The 23,156-nt window shown below is 38.4% G+C and overlaps 2 protein-coding genes and 1 long non-coding RNA gene across 3 annotated transcripts in view; 2 read left to right on the top strand and 1 right to left on the bottom strand.

Annotated features, from left to right (window-relative positions):
* LOC106086261 (protein midgut expression 1) overlaps window positions 1–1,587 on the bottom strand; it is a 48,485-nt gene extending 46,898 nt beyond the window's left edge. The window contains exon 1 of the mRNA XM_059362070.1: window positions 1,326–1,587. Within this exon, the coding sequence (XP_059218053.1) occupies window positions 1,326–1,360 (35 nt within the window). The 5' untranslated portion in view covers window positions 1,361–1,587. The remainder of the gene's footprint in view (window positions 1–1,325) is intronic.
* Window positions 1–13,070, top strand: part of LOC131994922 (uncharacterized) — a 62,263-nt gene extending 49,193 nt beyond the window's left edge. Inside the window, exons 2-3 of the long non-coding RNA XR_009396963.1 lie at window positions 12,601–12,729; window positions 12,808–13,070. This is a non-coding gene — a long non-coding RNA (uncharacterized LOC131994922). The remainder of the gene's footprint in view (window positions 1–12,600; window positions 12,730–12,807) is intronic.
* A 9,310-nt stretch (window positions 13,071–22,380) lies between these two features.
* The window catches only part of LOC106093107 (eukaryotic translation initiation factor 4B), a 90,845-nt gene continuing 90,069 nt past the window's right edge, over window positions 22,381–23,156 (top strand). The window contains exon 1 of the mRNA XM_013260096.2: window positions 22,381–22,489. Within this exon, the coding sequence (XP_013115550.1) occupies window positions 22,477–22,489 (13 nt within the window). The 5' untranslated portion in view covers window positions 22,381–22,476. The remainder of the gene's footprint in view (window positions 22,490–23,156) is intronic.

The raw sequence follows: 23,156 nt of genomic DNA, 5'->3' as shown, positions 1-23,156 counted from the left end.
GAAATTGAAAATTGAAAAATTGAAACTTTTTTATTGTTGTTGAATGAAGAGCAAAAACATTTTAATACTTTTTAAGAAAAGAATAATAAACCAAATATATGTTCCTATTATTTTTTCACCACTCTATTTGATTTTAAAAGCATTTATTTTTAAACTGGTAGCATTTCTGCCATAGATTTAAAGCAAATGTTACATATTTCATTAATATGTCTTGCTGCCGTGGTATACGAAATATATCTATAACGACATATGTGACTAATGATATAAAATATGTGGGATTATAATTACTTGTTTGTTTTTCTTTTATCTGCGATTGAAGTTCAAAGCTCTTTCTCTCTTTAAGAGCATGCATTCTCCATTTTTCTGGCATGTAAAAGATTTTTCTCTACAACACATGCTTCAGTGAACAACCATCATAACTATTTCGATATTGCTAATCTACCTACACAAATTTCTTTGGTAAGACAAAGGTTAAGCAAAACTATATGCTAGGCTATATTTGTATTTTGAGTCCAACAAATTTCGGTTAAAGCCTAAGTTCAACTCTTGGCATTCATTTTACGATGAAAATTGCAAAAAATTTAGTTTTTTGTTTATCCCGGTACAATGATCCCAGAAAAAGGAATATTTGTGGGTATTTTGGGCTTAGACCTAGGGGGTGCCTTTCTCCGCCCAAATGCGTTGACGCTGAATAGAGGCAACTAGGTACTTAAATTATAGGTAAACACTAATGTGACACCACTCCTTCGCTGGTTAGGAGGAGGGGTGTCTTTGGACCTTACAAAACTGCAAAAAAGACCGGAAAATTATTTGAACCTCTTTCAGCATTCCTAAGATTAAAAATATCGTTGATTGCTGCGCTATTTACCATATACCAAAGAAATGGGTCCTTCAAAAACAGCACGCTATTTTTAAAAAATATGTGCGTAGCTACTTAGGGAACATTTTCGCCAGAGTCCTCTAATAAATTTTAAATTAATTTTAGTACCATATTGTCTATATTCCGCAACATTTCATTTATGTGGGTAAAGGAAGCTTTCAAGAGACTGCTTGGCCCGAGTTCAAACAAATATTTAACATTCGTGTTACTGGGGTCATTTTAGGGGATATGCCAACTAAAACTGCATTTTACCCATATTTTAATCTGACATCACTATTTTCATCTTCCGTTTGGAAAGAAATTTTCCTTAGGCTTGGGCTTCAAAGGCTTGAGCGAGCTTCAAATATACAACTCAAATCACAATAGCAGCATGTTGCTTTCGTAAATAATAAATTATGATTTGGGAATCAAATTTTTTCAACTTGGTAAGAACAAATTAACTTACCAGCACGCCACATTTTCACCTAAGCATTTACACATATTTTGGTGATGTTTTTTCCTGTTCACCGAAATATTCTAACAAGAGAGTTATGACGTCGTTGCACTCAACAAAACTACTTCCGACTTCGCACCAACTACGATACAAACGAGTCTTGAGTTGGAATTGAGAAGATTTTCAGGATTGAGCCAAAGAGAAGTGAAAGCACTTTAACCTTTTATCACCATTTGGTCACCAAAGTACCAAAAGATTTTTTTTAACGGAAGAAATTTACATTTTGTACTAAAATGAATATCTAAACCAGAGATTTATGAAGTTATTTCCAACACTATTGGAACTTACCCAATAAACACGAAACTCAAGGTACATTAATTGAAAGGAAAGTAAGAGGGTGTGCCATATGGTAACAATTTAAGCTGGTGTAACGCAATTGTCCCCTTACGGCAAAGTATGATACAAATAAGAGGTGATGTCATTAACACAACAACAAACATATACCCCCATCGAAAGTACCTTGAGTAGCAAATGCCGTAAATTAAAACGTCAAAGTTTTCTTAGAAATATATTTGTTTAACAACTTGTCTTCAAAAAGAAAATTTTTTACAATTTTAGAAAAATATCACAGCTATGAATTCGAGCCTTCGACATTTAGTTTTATTGTAAAATAAAAAAAAAATTAAAAAAAATTACCTCAACTCATTTAAGATTGACGTGTGTCGTGTGGTCTCTGGTTACAATCGGGACATACATCTTGCACGTCGGCATCAATCCTTGCTCTGTAGGAGTTGAGGCAGCTGCATCTGCCGGAACGTAATTGAGCCAGAACTACTCTGGTTTGCCGGGGGCGGTCAATTTCTTCAGATGCAATTGGAGGCGGTCGCTCTCCAAGGACTATATTCACCCGGTTGCTATTTACCGCATCTGCTACCGTGACTGCATGAATGTTGTCTAGACCTGCTTGATATGACACTTGATCTAGAGGTTCTCTCTTGTAGCGCTGAAACTCATGCTGAAACTCTACCTTAGGGCTTCTGGGCGGTGGATATCTATCCACAAGATGATGATTTGGATGGTCTCTGCGATAACAGCCCAAAAGGTATTACTTAGATAGCTTGTAGTAATGTCTTCGCACAGGTAGGATGTTTGTCTACTGATAGAGGTGTTTCACATGAGAACTGAGAAGACAGCTCGTCACCGTTCGGAGGGCGGCATTCTGACAGATTTGAATATTATTCCACTGCTTGTAACAAAGCTGACGAGACCACACTAGCGCTGTATAGCTTACCACAGACCGGCCAATTGCTTTGTAATTTATTTATTTGCACCCGCTCAACAAGAATATAAAAATCTTATAATTAAAGTACGGGTAATTTCTCCAACAATTGTATTGGGTTGCCCAAAAAGTAATTGCGGATTTTTCATATAGTCGGCGTTGACAAATTTTTTCACAGCTTGTGACTCTGTAATTGCATTCTTTCTTCTGTCAGTTATCAGCTGTTACCTTTATCTTGTTACTGAGCGTGTAAAAAAAGTATATTTGATTAAAGTTCATTCTAAGTTTTATTAAAAATGCATTTGCTTTCTTTTAAAAAATCCGCAATTACTTTTTGGGCAACCCAATACATAGTAAAGATTTAAGACTTAGAATCCATAGCTATACAATACAGATTTTGAATGAATAATGTATTAGATTGAAACAAATTGATACAAATTGGTAGATTTATTAAAAATACAATTAAAAAGAAAAAAAAAGAAATTATGTACACATACACATATACATATATAAGGAATAAAACACATAAAAGAGCGAACATTTGTGGATTTGGAACTTTGAATTTAAAAGAAAATCAAAAATTAATTGAAGAGGAATTAATAGACTTAGTTTATCAAAAAAAAAAAATAAACCAAGAACAAAATAAATAAATGAGCCTTAACGTTCATCAAATTTATGTAATAAAATGTTTCCGAAGTCTGGTTTTAGATGTTGCTGAGTTAAGTTGAGTATTCTGTTCAACTTTTCAGGCGGAATGTTGTCAAACTTCATATAAAAAAAACGTCTGCGAAATGCTGGAGGAAAATAAGTGAAAAAGTTGTACTCTGTTTATAGTGAGGAAAATAGCAAAAAGAAATTTTAGTGGCAACGCTTGACATGATTGTCGGCATCATTTTTGTTTTATTGATTTCAATGGATCGTTTTTTCTTTTTGTTATTTTATTTATTTGCGAAAAAAATAATAAAACCATAAGTGCAGATAAAAAAAACGTCTTTTGGTATGAAAATAAAAACAATACATAATTGTCAAATTCCGCTCGCGGAACAATTAAAGATTTCTGTGACTATTCCGAAAGCAGAATATAATACCAATCCTTACTGAGTAATTGCAGATCGTTAGGAAGTGAGTTCCATTAACGGACAGCGAATATGAATATAAGCCATTCAGAAACAAGCCTCCGATGATAGATCTGGCGAAATCAATAAATCCAAACAGATATTGTGGTGCCTGCGTGTAGATCAGTTTGTGCAGGAAAGTAAGTGACCTCAAATACAACAAGTGCTGTTAGGAGACGCCATACAGGGATAAAGAGAAACCGACTGTGTGGCCCAGAGAGCACGCCATTTTGAATGTCCATATCCCGGCACGGGATAGCTGTGAGCACCAAACAGGCTGGAACATTGAGGTCCGATCTGTGTGGTGTTCATTGCTGTTACGAGAAGCTAAGTTGCGAGCTACCGGGCGCGTCCACAGGTGCAGATTGTAGAATACTCCATACGGAGTAGCTGCAACAGCAGTCGCGGATACTAAGCGGTATTGAGCGGAGAGTCTCAGTGAGAGGCCTGGTGGCACCTGCTCTTGCACAAATACTGAGTGCCAAGGCGGGTTATTGGCGCCTTTAAATAACATTGGCCAAACTGTTCCCACGGGGGGACCGGAACGAGTTTGCTTATGTTCAGGAGCTTGACGAGGATTGCCACCTCCACATGCAAATGTGGTTGCAACAACAACAATATCCATGACCAACGACAAAGTCGATATGATTACTCCAAGTCAGAGTGCTATTAATATCCACGCCCAGGTTCTTCACATTAGGGACGATTTCCAATCTAGCGTGGTTAATGAATGTACCGACATCACATGAAAAACGAGACAAGCTGTTTCTGATAACAACACACTTGGACTTTACAGGCCATCGGCTTTGGCCCACGTGCTGACTCTTGACAGATTATGATTAGGCAGACGTTTGTTTTCAGAAATCTCATCCCTCAGAATGCCGTACATTCTCAGCATATATATGTGCCTCACAATAAGACAATTGATCCAGATTTGATCCCTGAGGAACACCTTTTTAAACAAGCAGAGGCGACGATACAGAAGACTTATAACTGACGGATTGAGTGCGGTATGACAGGTGCGACAAAATAAGACGAACGGACGTAGAACAACAATTGTAAAGATGTCTCATCTTATCACATAACAGGGAACGATCCACAGTGTCAAATGCCTTAGAATGGTCAAAAAGAACAAGTAAACTTATCTTGTCCTTCTCTAAATTGACCCTGATCATCTCAGTGACCTCTGGCAAGACAGTTATACAGCTGTGTTTAGGCCGAAACCCGGACTGTCTCACATATAACAAAGAGTTCTCGTTGACAAAAGACGACATAGCAACTTCTCAAAGACCTTTCACAAGTAAGAAAGAATCGCAAATGGTCTATATTCCTTGGAATTCTTAGGCAGTGGGATGACCTTGGTATGCTTCCATGCTAATGGAAAATAAATAGTGGTCAAAATACTATTGAAAACATGAGGATAATAAGTGGGAGAAATAGTCTTACAAATCTAGGATCAATGCCATCAGATCCGACAGCGTAAGACTTTACAGTCGCGATATACTCAAGGACATCGTCGGGACAAACACAGCTGAAGCCAAAACCAGAGTCGTCATAGAAAGAGGGGGAGATATTGAATACATAGAAACTGGGACCTGTGGGACATTAACAAAGTCATCATTATGCCCATTGATGTCCAATTTTGTTGAACATCTATTAGTATCTATCCCAATTCCTATGCCGCGAATAACCTTCCAATTTCTCTTGGAGCCTATTGCAGAAGAAAAGCGTCTGCAATAGTAGTCTTCAGTTTTCTTGCAGCGAAATATGAGGCAAGCTCGTAGAGGTAGACGTTCAACCTATCGCAGATGTCAATAATGGGTGGCGGCCTGATGCCATGATCGTACAATCGTCCGCATATGATACGATCTCCGGATGGGGTGGAATCATAACATGACTACCAGGTTGTGTACCGTAAACTGCTGAGTACAATGTTTTCTTGCGAAGTGCACTATCTGTCAACGAGTTTTGGTTGTTCCCCACCTTGGGGAACTCCCTGTTTCACCTTACGGTGCTCCGACTTCTTATCCCTAAATTCCACAAATGACTGGCGATCACACAGAAATTAGGCTGGAGGGACGTGTTGGCGACGTCCTCAAATAGTTTGGCATGGCTGACCGTGTCGAATGCCGTCGATAGGTCCAGTGCCACAAGGGCCGTCCTATCACATGATCTGGGCTGATTGAAGCCACGGCAAATGTGTGCGGTGATGGCATGCAAAGCAGTTACTGTGCTATGCAGTCTTCGAAATACATGTTGATGGTCGGCGAATGGAAATTCTCGTACGAGACTCGGAAGGAGTAATGCCTCAAGCGTCTTTGCTACTGGTGAGAGAAGGGAGAGGCTTCAGTAGCGGGACCACTTTGCCCATTTTCCTGATATCGGGAACTACAAGAGTATTCAAAGACAGGCTGAGGACAGTAGTAAGGTACTCAACACCAGATAAATCCAGATTCTTCAACATCAATGTAGAGATTCCGTCGGGGCCCAACCCTTAGATGATTTGGAGCCACGGATGACATTCGTAACTTCACCAACGCTAAATTGTGATGGCTGTTCATCGGCTCGGAGACCATGAATACGACGAATGGCTCTCCTTCTTGCCCGGTCTCTCTCGGGATGCACAATAAATTGACGGTTGAACAACCTGGCGAATATCTTCGGGTCAGTCACGGTTATTTCGCCAAAAGTGACTGAGGTCCTGTCATCCCGTCTACCGGGTTCGAGAGTGACTTAACAGTAGACCACAGTTTGCCTACACCGGTGCCTAAGTTACATTGCTCCAAGTGTTCCAGCCATAAATTCCGCTCATGTTCGTTGACTACCCTGTTTATTTCCAGATTCAGCTCGCTGATTCGACCGGCTGGTATAAAGCGAGCGGCTTCTGCGTTAATGATGTCTCGGAATTTCCACTCGGCAACTAGCACATCCGAAGGGAGTGGAAGTTCACTGAAGCGGTGATTGGTATACTCTCTACAGCCAGCCCTATCGACCTTCATCTGATTGATAAACATCCGACGCTCAGAGGTTATTCAGTCGGGAGGTCTGTCGAAGGTGAGAGTTATGGGGAGGTGGTCTGACCCCAAAGAGATAATGGCTTGACAGGATAAGTCACTCAGGAGATCAGTGGATGCAATGGAAATGTCTGGCGAGCTGCTACACCTCCTCGTCATCCTAGTGGGGGCTTCCTCATTCTCCGTGCAAAACGTGGAGCCTTCAATCTGCTCTGCTAAAACTATACCACGCTGGTCGTTACCTAGGGGAGAATGTCATAAAACGTGATACGTATTAAAGTCCCCTAGAACCAGACGATTATGGCCAGATGGTAACCCACTTATGTCGGGGTTGTAAGCTTGGCCATGTAATGACCTTGCATCTAAAAGCCCTATTCCCGTTCGAAGTGGCTACCTCGTGGCCCCAGCCGTGCTCAGTCTTGGGGGGAATTCTTTTCGAATGAGAATAGGCACGGGTACATTAGCATAAAGAAAATTTTAAGGTAGCTCTTTAAAATTACAGAAAGAGAGAAGATGAAAAGGATAGGAAGGAAAATATAAGATAGATAGAAAGTGTAAGAAGCGTTGGTTTAAGGTTCGGCATAAGATCTTAACCTGCCGAAATATCTGATTCCCTACCTCGCCGTTTTGACCGAAAGCAACCGATCAACCCGTTAGTATCCCTCATCGTCCCCTCTTCACCTTTCGAGAATATAACGCGAAAGAATTAGAAGTGTAAATACATATTTATTTTATAAAAGAAAGCATCCGCGTAATATTACAAAAGTATTCTATATCTAGGAGTATTAATAAAAGGAAAAAAAAGTTCACGATTAACGTTTCAAGTCTAAAGAAAATTGAATTTAAAAGTTAAGTGTGTTATATGATTAAAAAAAAACGTTTTTAAAAAAAATTAAATCGGTATAAGAAAATTATTAATTATGGAACAAAATTATTATTAATTAGACGAAATGTTGGTCAATGAAGTTAAATTTATCGTAATGTGGACGAGCGAAAGCAATTAAAATCGTATAAGAAAATGGTGGACTTACCAAACATAACTCCTTGCGATCTTCAGGCCTGTTGATCCAAAAGTTGCGTTCCACATTAATGCTAATTTAGTAAATTAAATTTTAATGGTGATGCTCGATGTAAATTATAGTGGTCGAATTATGCAAATGAGTGATTTATAAGTAAGTGTAGGTTGGTATATGTGAAATATATTCCATATCTTGATCAATTCGAAATTAATTAATAAGTTGGCCCAAAAATATTTGCAGATTACAACTTTGGTCTGCTCTTGCGTGCGTGTACGCCCATTAGTTGGACATTGATTAATGTTCTTCCTTCAAAATGAAATAACGAAAGATGATTTCAAAATCTTTAGATTTTTATGAAAATTGTTCACAATGGACAAAACGTCAATCTAAGATACTCGCGACAAATACGAAATTGTGGCGATAGTATGCTTTTGTACGGAATCCAACGGATCCAACGGATCCGCGGTCTAAAAAAAGAAGGTTCCATTAAAATCCATACAAACAGCGGAATAGAAAACTTACCCCAAGATAAAATTCTCGCAAAATTTGAATAGCAGTAACAGTGACACGGTGGAACGGTGGCGGAAACTCTAACCACAATAAAACAAATCGCACTAAATTGGCAAATATCAAAAATTATTTAAATCGAATTCCAAATTCCAATCCGCAATAAATTTTTTTTTTTATGACTGCTTGTCTATTGGTTGTCAATGTTGAAATGGAAATTTTTCTTGCCGACAAATAAAAACGAATTTTCGAAAAGCAAAGCATACTACTTGACACCATACATTTTCCTAATTTGTAAAGTTGGAAAGCAAAGCCTACTTAAAAGTCCATATATTCCCCAAGTTTGTAAAGTTAAAAGCTTTACAAATAATACCACCAAAAAAAAAAAAAAAAAACAAAACAAAAAAAAAAAATCTCTTACTCCCATATATCCTTCAAATGATAAATCGCGGCTTTACCTGTAGACACATCTCTTAATTCATAGTATGCTTTTCCAACTCTCCTGATCACTATTGCCTTTACTCCCGTAGGAGCCAGTTTTGCACTAAAGTTTTTGATGCGTGAGCTCTGAGGGAAATTTCTACGTACAACTTCTTGACCAATATCAAGCTTTCTATTACGTGATCTAAGATTATATGTCCTCTCATTCTTTCTGTAGGCTTCTCTCATCTTCTTCTGAATTTTGTCACGCAATAGGCTAAACTTATCCATTCTCGGCATTTGCGAATCACCATCCTCAAGTATTTTCAATTTCCGCAGTAAATTGTAATCTTTCCCATGTGTGATCATCGATTGACCAAACACTACCTCGTAAGGTGTCATACCCATAGTTTGATGCACACTATTTCGCAAAGCACAATTTATACTACTCAAGTATTGACCCCATTTTCCTTGATCATCCTTTATATATGAACGTAGCGCAGCGTTAATAGACCGGTTCACACGTTCACTCGCGTTCGCTTGTGGACTATGGATTGCGGTAAATTGTTGTTTAACGCCGTATTTATTTAGAAATGCCTGAAATGCCTTGCATTTAAATTGAGTTCCATTGTCTGAGACTACTACCTCTGGAACCCCGTAACTATCGAACTTCCTTCTGTAAGTAATCCACTATAGGTTTTGTCACCAACTTTTTCAGTGGAACTAAAAATGTGAACTTCGTGAAATGGTCTAGAATCACTAAAATTCCTATGTAACCTCGTTTTGTCCGAGGGAATGGTCCAATCAAATCTACATATAACCTCTGGAAAGGTCTTTCAGTGATTACCATCTGTCCCATTGGGGGTCTCAAAACAAAACTAGGATTTTTCGAAGTCTTGCATATATCACAGTTCCTTATGTAAGTCTCCACATCAGAAACTAATTTCGGCCAAAAGAAAAATTTCCTTATTCTTTGTACTGTTTTTGCTATGCCTCCATGAGCCATGTTAGGTGGGTTATGTGCCGAATATATAACCTTGTTGCGTAGCTCTGTCGGAACTACTAACTTCCAACCTTCATCTTTGTCGCACACTCTCGTAAATTTAGTCTTTCTATATATATGATTTCCATTTATTTTATAGTCAGGAATTCCAGATCTTAGGAAATCTTCTCTCCATTTTGAATACTCCACACTATCGAACGCCTCGGAATCCATATCAATCGCTGGTTCCACCTCTAAATCAATTTCAGCAACTTTGTTTTCTGCCTCGAAAGCTCGAGATAACGTGTCCGGAACCACATTGTCCTTACCGCTCCTGTGTTCGATAGAAAAGTCGAAAGCCTGTAATTTCAGCGCCCATCTCGCAAGTCTTCCAGACAAGTCAGTCTGCCTCATAAGCCATTTAAGACTTGCGTGGTCAGTAACCACTTTGAATACCTGACCCTCTATATACGCTCGGAACTTTTTCATGGCTAACACTACCGCTAGACACTCCAGTTCGGTAGTTGTATAATTTCTTTGAGCTTTATTTAATTTCTGCGACATGAAAGCTATAGGCCGCTCATTACCCGCATTATCCACCTGTGCCAAAACAGCTCCTACACCAACTGTACTTGCGTCGCACTGTAGTACAAATGGCTTTGAGAAATCTGCATTAACAAGGACGGGTGCACTACATAATTTCGTCTTCAGCAAATCAAACGAATCCTGCGCTTGCTTAGACCAAACAAATGACCGTTTCTTCGACAACAGTTCGGTTAGTGGATAGGAGCAAGTGGAAAAATCCTCAATAAATCTCCTATACCATACTATCATTCCTAAGAATTGTCTTAAACGTCGCACTGAAGTAGGTGCAGGAAAATTCGATATTGCTTCCACCTTCTCAGGATCTACTGACAAAGAGCCTTCTCCTACGATGTAGCCTAAATATTTAACTTCTTTAATAGCAAAACAACTTTTCTTCACATTAATAGTGAGACCAGCTTGTCGCAGGCGAGCCGCTAATTCCTGTAGATGCCTTAAGTGATCCTCGAAGTTCGTAGACACTATTAACAAGTCGTCTAAATATACAAAGATATTGGATTTCATAGAATAGGGTATTACCATATCCATTAGTCTGCACATCGTCTGCGGTGCATTGCAAAGTCCGAATGGCATTCTGACAAATTGAAACAACGGTCGGTTCGGCACTGTAAATGCCGTCTTCGGCCTCGATCCCTCTGTTAACTCAATTTGCCAGAATGCGTCTTTGAGGTCAACTTTCGATATATAATGCAATTCAGGTAGCCTAGACAGAATGCCTTCAATATTTGGCATAGGATACGAATCTCTTACAGTCACTGCATTGAGTTTGCGACTGTCTACACAAAATCTTACTTTATCGGGTTTCACTAAAAGCACACCTGGAGACGACCAAGAGGAATTAGGACACTCCTCAATCACTCCTAAAGATATCATCCGATCTATTTCCCCACACAATATCTTCTCCCTAGCAGGAGATATCGGGTAACATCGCTGTCTTATCGGCTTCGCATCTCCAGTATCAATTTCATGTCTGACCAAAGTAGTTCGACCCAAAGCATCCCTATCTGAATTTGGAAAAAGTTCTATAACGGCTTCTAACTTCCTTCTCTGAATGTCCGATAATTCAATTCTATTTTCTGTTTCTGCCTTGTCATTTTCTGGACCAATCTCACTAATAGATATCGATATGTTATACCTTTTCCAAAAGTCAATGCCACAAATGATATCTTGGTTGATAGTTGGTATAACCAAAAATTCAAACACACATATCTCCCCTTGATGGTAAAACTCTAAATTCACTATACCCACAATCTCCTGACCTTGACCATCTGCTGTCCTTACGACACCTCGACATTTCTTAAATCCTTGAAGCGTGCGAACCTTTTCAACTAAGGAGCCACCAATAACAATCTTGTTCGCCCCACTGTCGAGTAACGCAAAGTATAATTGTCCACAAACTGTAAGCGGCAAATAAGATCTTGTGTCAGCTTGTAATGTTACAATTGACGAAATCACATATTGTCTCAATTTCTTTAAACTCTTCCAAAAAGTCCTCATTCGAATGGCATTACGTTTAGTCCTAAAATTTCCAAGTTGTTCTTGATTAATGTTCGTACATTCCGAGGGTAATTGTATTGTCTGGTTAGTTGTCTTGTCTGGTAAATGTAAAATTGGTTGCAAAATCTCTATTTGTGCTGTCGAGTTAATGGATGTCCTTTCTTCTGTCGAAGGACATCCATTGGGAAGTTTTCCTGAACACCACACTTTGGGCATGTAGGCTTGTAAACGTCCTTCAATCCGCATCCGTAACAGAAAATGCGTCTTTCCTTGGTGCAATCCTTGTATCCGTGTCCAATAGAATCACAGTTCCAACATTTCAATTGAGCTTTAATGCCACAAACCTCAGCACCATCTTCAGTTTCACTATCCCGATCTAAATCCTCTTCCACTTCTGCAATTTGCAACTTATCTCGACCCCGATATAACTTTTTGCGAACCTGCATGTCACGGACGAACTTTTCGTGCTTTCTTACCGCTTTCCTTAGATCAGATACATGTCTGAAGTTCAAATGCAACTACTCGTGTCGTGTCGTCTGATCTTAAATTACGCATCACCACCTCACACATTTCTTCTTCTTCGACAAAGGAGTGCTTAGTTTATCTGACAACGTCAACATGGCATCATAAAAGTCATCAAAAGTCTCGTTAGCTCTTTGCCTGCGTCGACGTATATCGTCCTTGACATCATAATCATTGTAGTAATCCCTATACTGAGTTCTCAATGCTACCGATAGGCTAGACCATTCAACTATTCTATTGAGATGATGGTACCGCCAGAACCACTGTAAAGCTTTTCCTTCAAAAAGCATATGAGCGTTCAAAGACAACAATTCGTTCTGTCCTCCCAGTGTAGTCTGTGTCATCCTATCTACTCGATAAATAAACTCTTCTACGGGAATATCCTTGTCACTGCCGGAATAGATCAGACGCCAATTCCTTATAATATTTACCGTCTTCTCGGAATTTTCCGTCTGCACGTGAGTATGAGCCAATAGTGCCCCCGTCTGATTCTGACGTCTATTATCTGAATTCGTTTCTAAATTCATATTTCTCAGTGTATTGCCTAATTCATCTGAAATAATCGTTGTGATCTCCGACCGGAATTCATTCAAGGACGATGTCACAATATTTCTTACTTGCTGTTCTCCTACATTGAGCGATTCCCGTCTATTATTGCTTCTACTTAGACTTCGGCTCTGTCTCTCATTCCGCCTGGTTTGTGACCTGGTACTAACGCCAGCCCTCTCTGTAACCTGATCACCAATCAATTCTACACCATCAGGAAATACAAAGTTACCTACCCCTGCCAAATCCTCGTTACTTCTGGTAACAGGCATTGTAATCGGATTTCAAAAGAACAATTCAAAATTTAAATTATTGTAATTATTAAAGTTTTTTAATCTGTTGAATTATATCTTTGGAACAACTTATATGAGAAAAATATATTTGTTTATAACAATAAAAATGGATGTAACTTCATTCTTTACTCAGTGAAGCGATAACAATAAAGGGATACTAAAAAAAACTTAATCCAACGCTTACATATGCGAAAATACCGACTTCACACGTAAAGTATATTTCCGACCTTTCATTATTCAGAAATAAAAATCTCTGCCGCTTAAAGCCTTTACTTTCGCAGTGTGTTTACTATAAAAAAAAACTTCGACCAAGTATGTAACCGAACAAAAAAATAATTCAATTACAAAATTCTAAAGTCGAAATCCTTCATAGTGAAGAAATAGGAAGTTAAGTACAATAGGAAGTTAAAGCCAGGAATGTTACCTTTGGTTCGTCACCGAAAAAATCCAGATCGAAAATCCATAGGAAACCAATTCCCAGAGAAGAAAGAATATGCTGTTGATCAATTGTATCTGGTACAAAAATCGCATAATCACAATATATGAAAATCCAAGATACTAATTCATCAACCATGCATAAAGAGAAAATAATTGTGAAACCTTAGCAGAATTTCTTTAAGAAGTTGTTAAATATTGGTATATAGTTTGCTGCCAAGGCCCCACGTTGGGCGCCATTTAATTATGTAATGACCTTGCATCTAAAAGCCCTATTCCCGTTCGAAGTGGCTACCTCGTGGCCCCAGCCGTGCTCAGTCTTGGGGGGAATTCTTTTCGAATGAGAATAGGCACGGGTACATTAGCATAAAGAAAATTTTAAGGTAGCTCTTTAAAATTACAGAAAGAGAGAAGATGAAAAGGATAGGAAGGAAAATATAGGATAGATAGAAAGTGTAAGAAGCGTTGGTTTAAGGTTCGGCATAAGATCTTAACCTGCCGAAATATCTGATTCCCTACCTCGCCGTTTTGACCGAAAGCAACCGATCAACCCGTTAGTATCCCTCATCGTCCCCTCTTCACCTTTCGAGAATATAACGCGAAAGAATTAGAAGTGTAAATACATATTTATTTTATAAAAGAAAGCATCCGCGTAATATTACAAAAGTATTCTATATCTAGGAGTATTAATAAAAGGAAAAAAAAAGTTCACGATTAACGTTTCAAGTCTAAAGAAAATTGAATTTAAAAGTTAAGTGTGTTATATGATTAAAAAAAAACGTTTTTAAAAAAAATTAAATCGGTATAAGAAAATTATTAATTATGGAACAAAATTATTATTAATTAGACGAAATGTTAGTCAATGAAGTTAAATTTATCGTAATGTGGACGAGCGAAAGCAATTAAAATCGTATAAGAAAATGGTGGACTTACCAAACATAACTCCTTGCGATCTTCAGGCCTGTTGATCCAAAAGTTGCGTTCCACATTAATGCTAATTTAGTAAATTAAATTTTAATTGTGATGCTCGATGTAAATTATAGTGGTCGAATTATGCAAATGAGTGATTTATAAGTAAGTGTAGGTTGGTATATGTGAAATATATTCCATATCTTGATCAATTCGAAATTAATTAATAAGTTGGCCCAAAAATATTTGCAGATTACAACTTTGGTCTGCTCTTGCGTGCGTGTACGCCCATTAGTTGGACATTGATTAATGTTCTTCCTTCAAAATGAAATAACGAAAGATGATTTCAAAATCTTTAGATTTTTATGAAAATTGTTCACAATGGACAAAACGTCAATCTAAGATACTCGCGACAAATACGAAATTGTGGCGATAGTATGCTTTTGTACGGAATCCAACGGATCCGCGGTCTAAAAAAAGAAGGTTCCATTAAAATCCATACAAACAGCGGAATAGAAAACTTACCCCAAGATAAAATTCTCGCAAAATTTGAATAGCAGTAACAGTGACACGGTGGAACGGTGGCGGAAACTCTAACCACAATAAAACAAATCGCACTAAATTGGCAAATATCAAAAATTATTTAAATCGAATTCCAAATTCCAATCCGCAATAAATTTTTTTTTTATGACTGCTTGTCTATTGGTTGTCAATGTTGAAATGGAAATTTTTCTTGCCGACAAATAAAAACGAATTTTCGAAAAGCAAAGCATACTACTTGACACCATACATTTTCCTAATTTGTAAAGTTGGAAAGCAAAGCCTACTTAAAAGTCCATATATTCCCCAAGTTTGTAAAGTTAAAAGCTTTACAGCCATTAGTCAGGACACAGCTACCAACCGGCGGTATGTACACGTTATATAGCTCTATCTCGGCAGTACAGGTCCTGACTGCTATCCCCATGCACTCCATGTAGGGGTCACTATTGCCAGGCGCAAGCAAGATAGGTGTATATTGCACGGAATGGTGTATAACGAACGCCAATCCCCCACCTCCATTCCTTGAGCGATCCTTACATAGTACATTGTATCCGTGACAACTGTGCAAGCTGCAGGTGTTGGTCAGTTTTGTCTCCTGGATCGCTGCGACCAATATGCTCTTCCGACTCATGAAATCCACAATCTCATGAGTCGGAGCCGACGTCTGGTTGACTGCGGAGGTAGAACGATGGAGCAGAGTGTGATGCCTTTCACTGCAAACATTGCAATTATGAGCGCTAGGATAATTTTCTAATCATATGGCCCCGTGAAAGACAGTTACGACAGAACTTCTGTTTCTTGGCTGCAGAAAGCCTGTTTTCAAATGACAAGGTCTTAAACTTTAGACAATATCGAAGAGAGTGCGACTGTTTGGGACAAAAACTACACGTAGATCTAGATGGATACGACTCACCAGCGGACGTGCTAGTCAAATGCGTCTTTAACCCACGAGTACCCGGTCTAGTAGCGGCTTCAGGCCCTTTTATATCACTAATACACGCCAAAGTCTGAATTCTCTCTGTAAAAAAGGCGTCTAGCTCACTCCAAGTGGATAACGAGGATTTATCCTTTATACACTGTTCCCAAAGGGAGACAGTCGAAGCAGGCAACCATTGGGTGCAGATGTACACCAATATAGAATCCCAGTGAACCGTTACGACATCGTGCACGCATTAATAACTCGTTGTAAGGTATTCAAACCCGAACAAGTCTCGCGATCCAAACCGGAAGTTCAAACAACGCTTTCATATGCCCGTTGACCAAAATGAGGGTGTTATCGTAGGCGCTTTTCGAAGCGGCCCATGACAAAGCGAAACTGCAATGTGTGAGAAGAAATTTAGCAACAATCTCCCTACCCTCTCATTTGTTTTCCGAGTCGGGTGGCAGAGGCGTTCAATATTTATATTATTTATATAGACCGTGGTGAAAAGGTCCCTGGAGAAGAAATCGGCTAGGAGAAGAAATCGCGAAATGAAAAACGTCGGTATCACACGGCGGCAGGGTGAGATTGTGCGTAAAGGCCTCATCAAGGTGTTGCCTTGCTAGGATTCTTTCATTAGTCTAAACAATTTATTTATGGACGACAGGGATTGGACATAAGCACGATACGAAGCCTCATACTTCGCGTCCGCGGCATATATCATCGTTTTTCAAGCCTTCAAGTTTCGTAAGGTAATCGAAACACTTGTCGTAAGTGTATTTTACCTTGCTCCATAGTTTCTTAATCTCCGCGGTTTGTATCTCAAGGATATATACACTATGATCCTCCAATTTGATCAAAGAAAATGATGCACTAAATTTAACGAGAGAGTCCGATAAACAACGCTAGAGGAGTGATCGACATTTCGCAAAGAGAACTTTACTGCAAAAGGCATATTCAGAAGAATCGAATAAAGGTGTGTGTTCTTGATGATTGATATTGATGAGATGATGGCAAGTACGATGGCAAAGATGATTGCTGATGGATAAAGGGGGGTGAGACGTAATGCATTGATTTTAAAGGAAGCAACAAAAAAAAAGAATTATTCACTGGAAACAAATCCGGCACGAAGTGACCAAATTTTAGGGTGCGGGTGAGAGCGTGCTGTGGTGAGCAGGTGGGTGTATGTAAAAGAGATTTTAAAACAAATAAAACAGTGTTGTAACAACGTCTGCATAGCAGACGGGTTCAAATCTCTTCTCGGTCAGCATGCGTAATAGGTTATTTATTATGGTCACACATAGGAGTGGCGATAAAATGCCTCCATGTAGCGTGCCTTGTGCCACTTTCTCCTGTATTTTTATGTCGTGGGACACATAATTTATAGACCTGTTCCTTAGTATAAGGTTTGTGCAGTCTCTAAGGACCGGTTCCAGCCGATACTGATTTCAGAATTGGATTAGTGTGTTGGTCCGCACATTGTTAAAGACCCCTCGATGACAATGCATTCTGCTTCGGCATCGAAGGATTTTTTTTTTTTTTGAACAACCTCGGGCAGGGCAGTCTCCACCGAACTTCCCTTGACATAGACATGCTGTTTGTATTTGAGCAGTTCGCTGGATGTCATACTCTTTGTACTACCCCACGAAGTGTGGTGAGAATTAGCATCGCACCCTATTAGTAGCTCGTTTCCTGTCTGTTTTGCTTTCCTCGCCAGCCGTAGCAGCTCTGACGTGGGTGGCGGTGTCGGATAGTCGAAAGGCAGATAAAGTAATGCCAAGTATGCTCCACCGTCTCCCTGTCTCACCACTGTTGCATCCCACGTCGACAACTCAGGGGAAAATATATAATTCAAATTTTTATGACAAATAAGGCTGGTCCTCGGCCGAGTACCAGTGTAAGCATAGAATAATTGGTAGTTAATATGGTTCAGTCCAGAAGCTTTGTTCTGGGTCGTCCATTGCTCCTAATTTAAGGTAAAATGAATCTTGGCCTTGCTGATATTCTCCATCAGATCGTGCCTAACAGTCTCGCTCCGGTGGAGGTTTATATGGATTATCTCAATCATTGGTCCTCCAATAAATGGGCATCTTTAAGACGGTGATGGGTCTGTCGTGGGGTTCCTGTTTGTTAGGATGTGTTGAGTCTCTCGCCACTGCACTGCCTGATACTTTAGTATTTGGATCTTTGCTTCTCCTAGCATATCCAATATTAAAAGAAGCCGTGATTAACTAGTCGTCAGCCCCCTGCTTGTTAGGCGGTATTAAGTCACCTGCCACTGCACGGTCTGATGTCTTCGTATAAGGATTTTGCCTATCCTAGTCTTCCTAATATTGAAAAAGACAGCCTTGCTCCCGTAGTGCACCATACCTTTAGTCTTAGGCAAACTTTTCACGGAGACTTGATCAATGCCAACCCCAAGGAGAGTTCATTCCTCTTTCTCTTCCCTGTGGAAGACCTTACACTTCTATGCGACCAAACCTCGGTTTTGTTTGCCCAAGAATCCCAACATCGTTTCGTCACAAATTTACTGCCCCATCCCTTGATGAAGACCATCGCCTTAGTGGGCCGGCGTGGATGCCTCCAACGAGCTGTTTGACAGTATCAATATATTCCGCTGACGCAAAACGCAGTGTTTAGCCCCACATGTTCGAAAATCCGCTCGTTTACCAGATCCTCCACTTGCGACCGATGATCTGGTGGAATCCTACCGGATGTACTGCCGATATTGATGACTACATAAGTCAGTTCATCTCTGTTGTGCTTCCTTGCCACTCTGGCGTAAGAGGGCGGCTCCTTCCCAATCTCAGCGACCTTCTTCTCCTTCCGTGATGGCCAGCCTCACGGCCATGGCCTCCTTTAGGAAGTCACAGGCCTCCCTGAAGAGTCAGGGGCCGTGACGCTTCCTTCGTTCCTGTTACGTATTTGCCTCCCACCGCAGGACACTGTCTGGTGTCACCATTGCGGGAGGGATGGTTTGGTTTTCCCACAGCAGCTTCCGTAGAAGTGCTTGGAATGTCAGTTCCAGTCCGTTCTTCCGTCTCCTTCGTCGTGCCCCGGATATATTTTTCGGTCTGCTTGTAAGTTTAACAAGGCCATCGTTCAATTATTTTCTCTTTTTCCTCACATTATTTTGACAAATTGGCAAATGGCGTTACAACCTCATGGCAAACAAACAGATTTCCACTGGAAACTTTTTTGCGTTTTCCTTTTGCCCTTCGCGGGTTGTCTATCCAATACTTAAATAAAACGCAGCAATTGTAAAAGTTGCACACATAGTGGGATACGAATGAAATTAACATAAGACGGTCACATTTCAAAATAGCACATGGTATTTTTCGATTAGAGTGGTGTTCTATTTCTTCCGACAAATACATAAGAAATCAGATGTTTTTGCAGTCAGCTGGATGAATACAATATTAAATGAAATTGGTTTCACAACTGTTTAATTGTTCAGCTTTCTCACAAATGTTACAAATTTGACGCAATAAAATAAGAGCTGTTGTTACATTTTTATGTAATGTCATACAAAAATAACATACTAGTGTGATAGCAAAATTATGAATCTTATGTAAATTGACATATTTAAATACCAATGATACAAAAATTAGCATTTCATAAGACAAGAATATATAGTGTGATTGCTTAAATATGTACAGTTTATAGGAACTGAAGTGCAATTTACAGGGAAAATCTCGAAAAAATCTCATTTTTTCCAACTATTTATTTTCATCATTATAACACTGTTTTGTTCAATCCCACGCAAAAAAGTGCGTACACAGGTATAAGGGAAGGGTTTTTTTTAATTTGAAGTTTTGCGAAGAATTTATATAAAAAATTAAGAAAACGCGGAAAAAAAGCCTTTTTACATTTTTACACAAAGAAAGAAAAAAAACTGTGCGATTTTTTTGAAAAATCTCTGCAGCCTCGAGATTGTTTTTTTTTCAGCACATTCGTATTCTACGCCCTTAATTTGAGTATCATATTTCCTATATTCTGTACACCTTCATATGACGAAGAAGAAGGCCCGTTTTGGAACCCCACAAACGGGGTTCATATTCGTGACATTATGCCCGTAAACTGCATTTTTGTCGCGCCTTCATCAACCGGTCTTCTCAAAATTGTACACAATGTCTTTTTCTGTCTTCTACTATGTGTACGGATGTTTTTCGAAATCGGCTCAGAATAAAATATAGCTCCTATATATATATTCGTCCCATTTTGAGTAAATTTGTAATAATTTGGTTTTATTCCAACCAATTATCTCAAAAAATGTACACATGACTGTTGGCATTTATATTGATCAGATTATTTTTTCGCGACGCCCAAAAAGATCACAACCACTGTCGCTGCGCAACAAGTCGTTTTCTTACGTACAATAAACACGATCGCTAAACTTATAATTGTAACTAAGTGTTTGTTAGTGTTAGTGATCTTGCTCACATGTATTTACTCGGGGTGGAAAAAAATATTATTTGTGGATGCATAAATAAGAAACTATTTGTATAAAAATATAAATAAATATACTTCTAAATTAAATAAAAGAAAAAAATTTCTTTCATTACAGGCTGTTGTAATAAATCTGTACGAAGTATTAACGATTGTGACAGAAAGAAATCAGCTGTTTTTTTGTCAGTCAAATTAAAGCAACCCCTTTGTATTGTTTTCACAAATTTATTATTTAACCAGCTTTGTCACAACTTTAACAATTTTTACGCACAAAAAATTCAGTGTTTGCTCAAGTTATTAGGTTAAGTCATACGAAAATAACATACAGGTGTGATAGCAATAATGATGAACCGTATGTAAATGTACAGTTTTGACATACATTTTCAATTTAATTAATTGCCAATGTAATTAAATGCTGACGGAATGGGCTGATTGATGTGGTTCTGTTTGTTCTGAATTTGAATTCCCTTGAATTTCATTACTGTTCCTTGTTGCTATTCTCTTAAGCTGAGTATTCTGTTCAGCTTTTCGGGCGAAATGCTGTCAAACTCCATATAAAAAAACGTTGGCTAAAAATAGGCGGAAAGGAGTACTCGGCTTATAGCGAGGAAAATAGCAGAAAAAAAAACTACTTAGTGGCAACACTTAAAAGTTTTGACGGCATCATTTTTGTTTGTTTTATTGGTTTCAGTGGTTCGTCTTTCTATATTTATGTGAGAAAAAGTATATCAAATAGAGAAAACAATAAGTGCAGATAAAGAAACGTGTTTTATTATGGAAGCAAAAACATTGGATTGCTGTCAAATCTCGCTCGCGAAACAATTGCAAATTTTAACGGTTATTCCGAAAGCAGAATAGAATACCAACCCTTACTCGTAATAATGTTTGTGTGATTCTTTCGTTTGGCTGCATCCCTAACTTATATGTTCAATGTGTTGTGTTGTTGTGTTTGCCTGTCAAGTATCACGTTATGTATATGTGTTTGGCTTAGTCAATGCTAGTCAACTCAAGTAGAGATCATGGTACAATTAAGAGGTAGGGTCATTAGCACAACAACAAAAATCTACCCCCAATGAAACTACATCGAGTGGCAAATGCCGAAAATTCAAGTGTCAAAGTGGTTTAGAAATATATTTTGTTTTACAATTTATCTTCTTCAAATGTGCTTTATATTTGTATCTTCTTCATTATAAAACTGTTTTTTTACTTATGTGTGGTATATTGGAATAAATAGAACATCTTATTGAGATTAAAAAAAAATTACAGCTGTGTTATCAAGTCGTTGGCATTTAGATTTACTGCAAAATCAAACAAAAATAAAGAAATTTTACTCAGATGTTCGCACGACCTCACCTTATAAGTGCCTCATGAGCAGAGATCAGAGGGACCTATCGCGAAGAGACCAGATTGTGTATTCTCGAAACATCGATGTGGTCAGCAAGATGTATATAACGCAGTGGCGCAACGCAACACAAATCAGTCTTTTCTTTGCCAGAACACAAACATTAGTTAAAAACAACACATATCAAAGACAACAGTATGGAAGTAGACTTGATTCATCCCATTTTGTGAACATTTAATTACATTTGCAATTAAAATTGTGCGAAATTTATCCTGATGCAACGACATGTCACTACTATTTTGCTTGTAGAATTCAGTACCACTTGTACGGAATGTTTTCGCATTATCTTCGTCACCGTTTTTTTATAGTGCGTTTTGGCAGTTGTTTGTGTGAAAAGTCGAAGTCAGTACTAGACTTAATTTGAGAACGCGTATTGTAATCGTATCAGCAAACAGAAGTTGTAAAGCATATAAGTAGATTAAAAAATCATCGTTAAGTAAATAATTGTAAACGGACTATGTTTTAATTTGAAAGTTAAGCTTTTACATGTTTTTTGCTATACAATTCTTTGTTGATTAAATCTTGTCGCTGCTACGTGGCGCGCGTGACCGTAGCTTTATATAAATCTCTTATAATTTTTTGATTACTTATTGTTATCGAAAATTGTCTTTGACTGGTCATAAAAAATCGATTTCATTTTGGTATTTGCTGCCACATTTGGAAGTTATCCAGGAAACATCAATAAAAAGTAGAGGACGAAGTAGATAAAACGATGGCTTCATCAGGTAAGGTGTTGATTATCTGCTATAATAATTTACCCATAATGCTAAATCCGTGTTCGGTACATTATATTTCATGTCATCTTATGCGAAACATGTTTTAATGATTGACCAGTCACATTTCACTAAATTTGCCTAATATGCCTTCATTGTGAATGCTGTTACTACAAGTAATTCACAACCAATTCCAGGGGTGTTTATTCATATGTTTCTTTTTTGTTTGACTTGCGAATCTTGGTCTCGCTTTGGTTAAATACCAGAGCCAGAATTGAGACTTTTGCTCGTCAGATGATAGGTATTGTCGCCATATCTGTGGATGTTCCAATGTAAATAGAAATTATCGACTTTGGAAGTGTTCACTTTATTTAAGGAAATTGAATTATCCATGGGATTGCACAATGACATGCTATATTGTTCAATTTTAAAGTGCAACCAATTTTCTATATTCGATTTTCATTTAAGTTTTTTTGTGCATCACTATGGCAAAATAACTGATTGAGCGCCTCATAACGTGGCGCTTATGGTTTTTTGTATTTTTGTAAAAGTTGCAAGCATGTTTTGAAAGTTGTTTTTATACATACCGAATGATGGGGAGTATATAAGTCTAGTTTGTAACATACTCTTGATTGTCTTGATATTCGAAGTCGATTAACTATGTCCTTCCATCTGTCTG

This window comes from Stomoxys calcitrans, chromosome 2, assembly GCF_963082655.1.
Source record: "Stomoxys calcitrans chromosome 2, idStoCalc2.1, whole genome shotgun sequence".
Lineage (NCBI taxonomy): Eukaryota > Metazoa > Arthropoda > Insecta > Diptera > Muscidae > Stomoxys > Stomoxys calcitrans.
The sequence above is the reverse complement of the archived record's forward strand: the minus strand, read 5'-3'. Positions and strand labels throughout refer to the sequence as shown.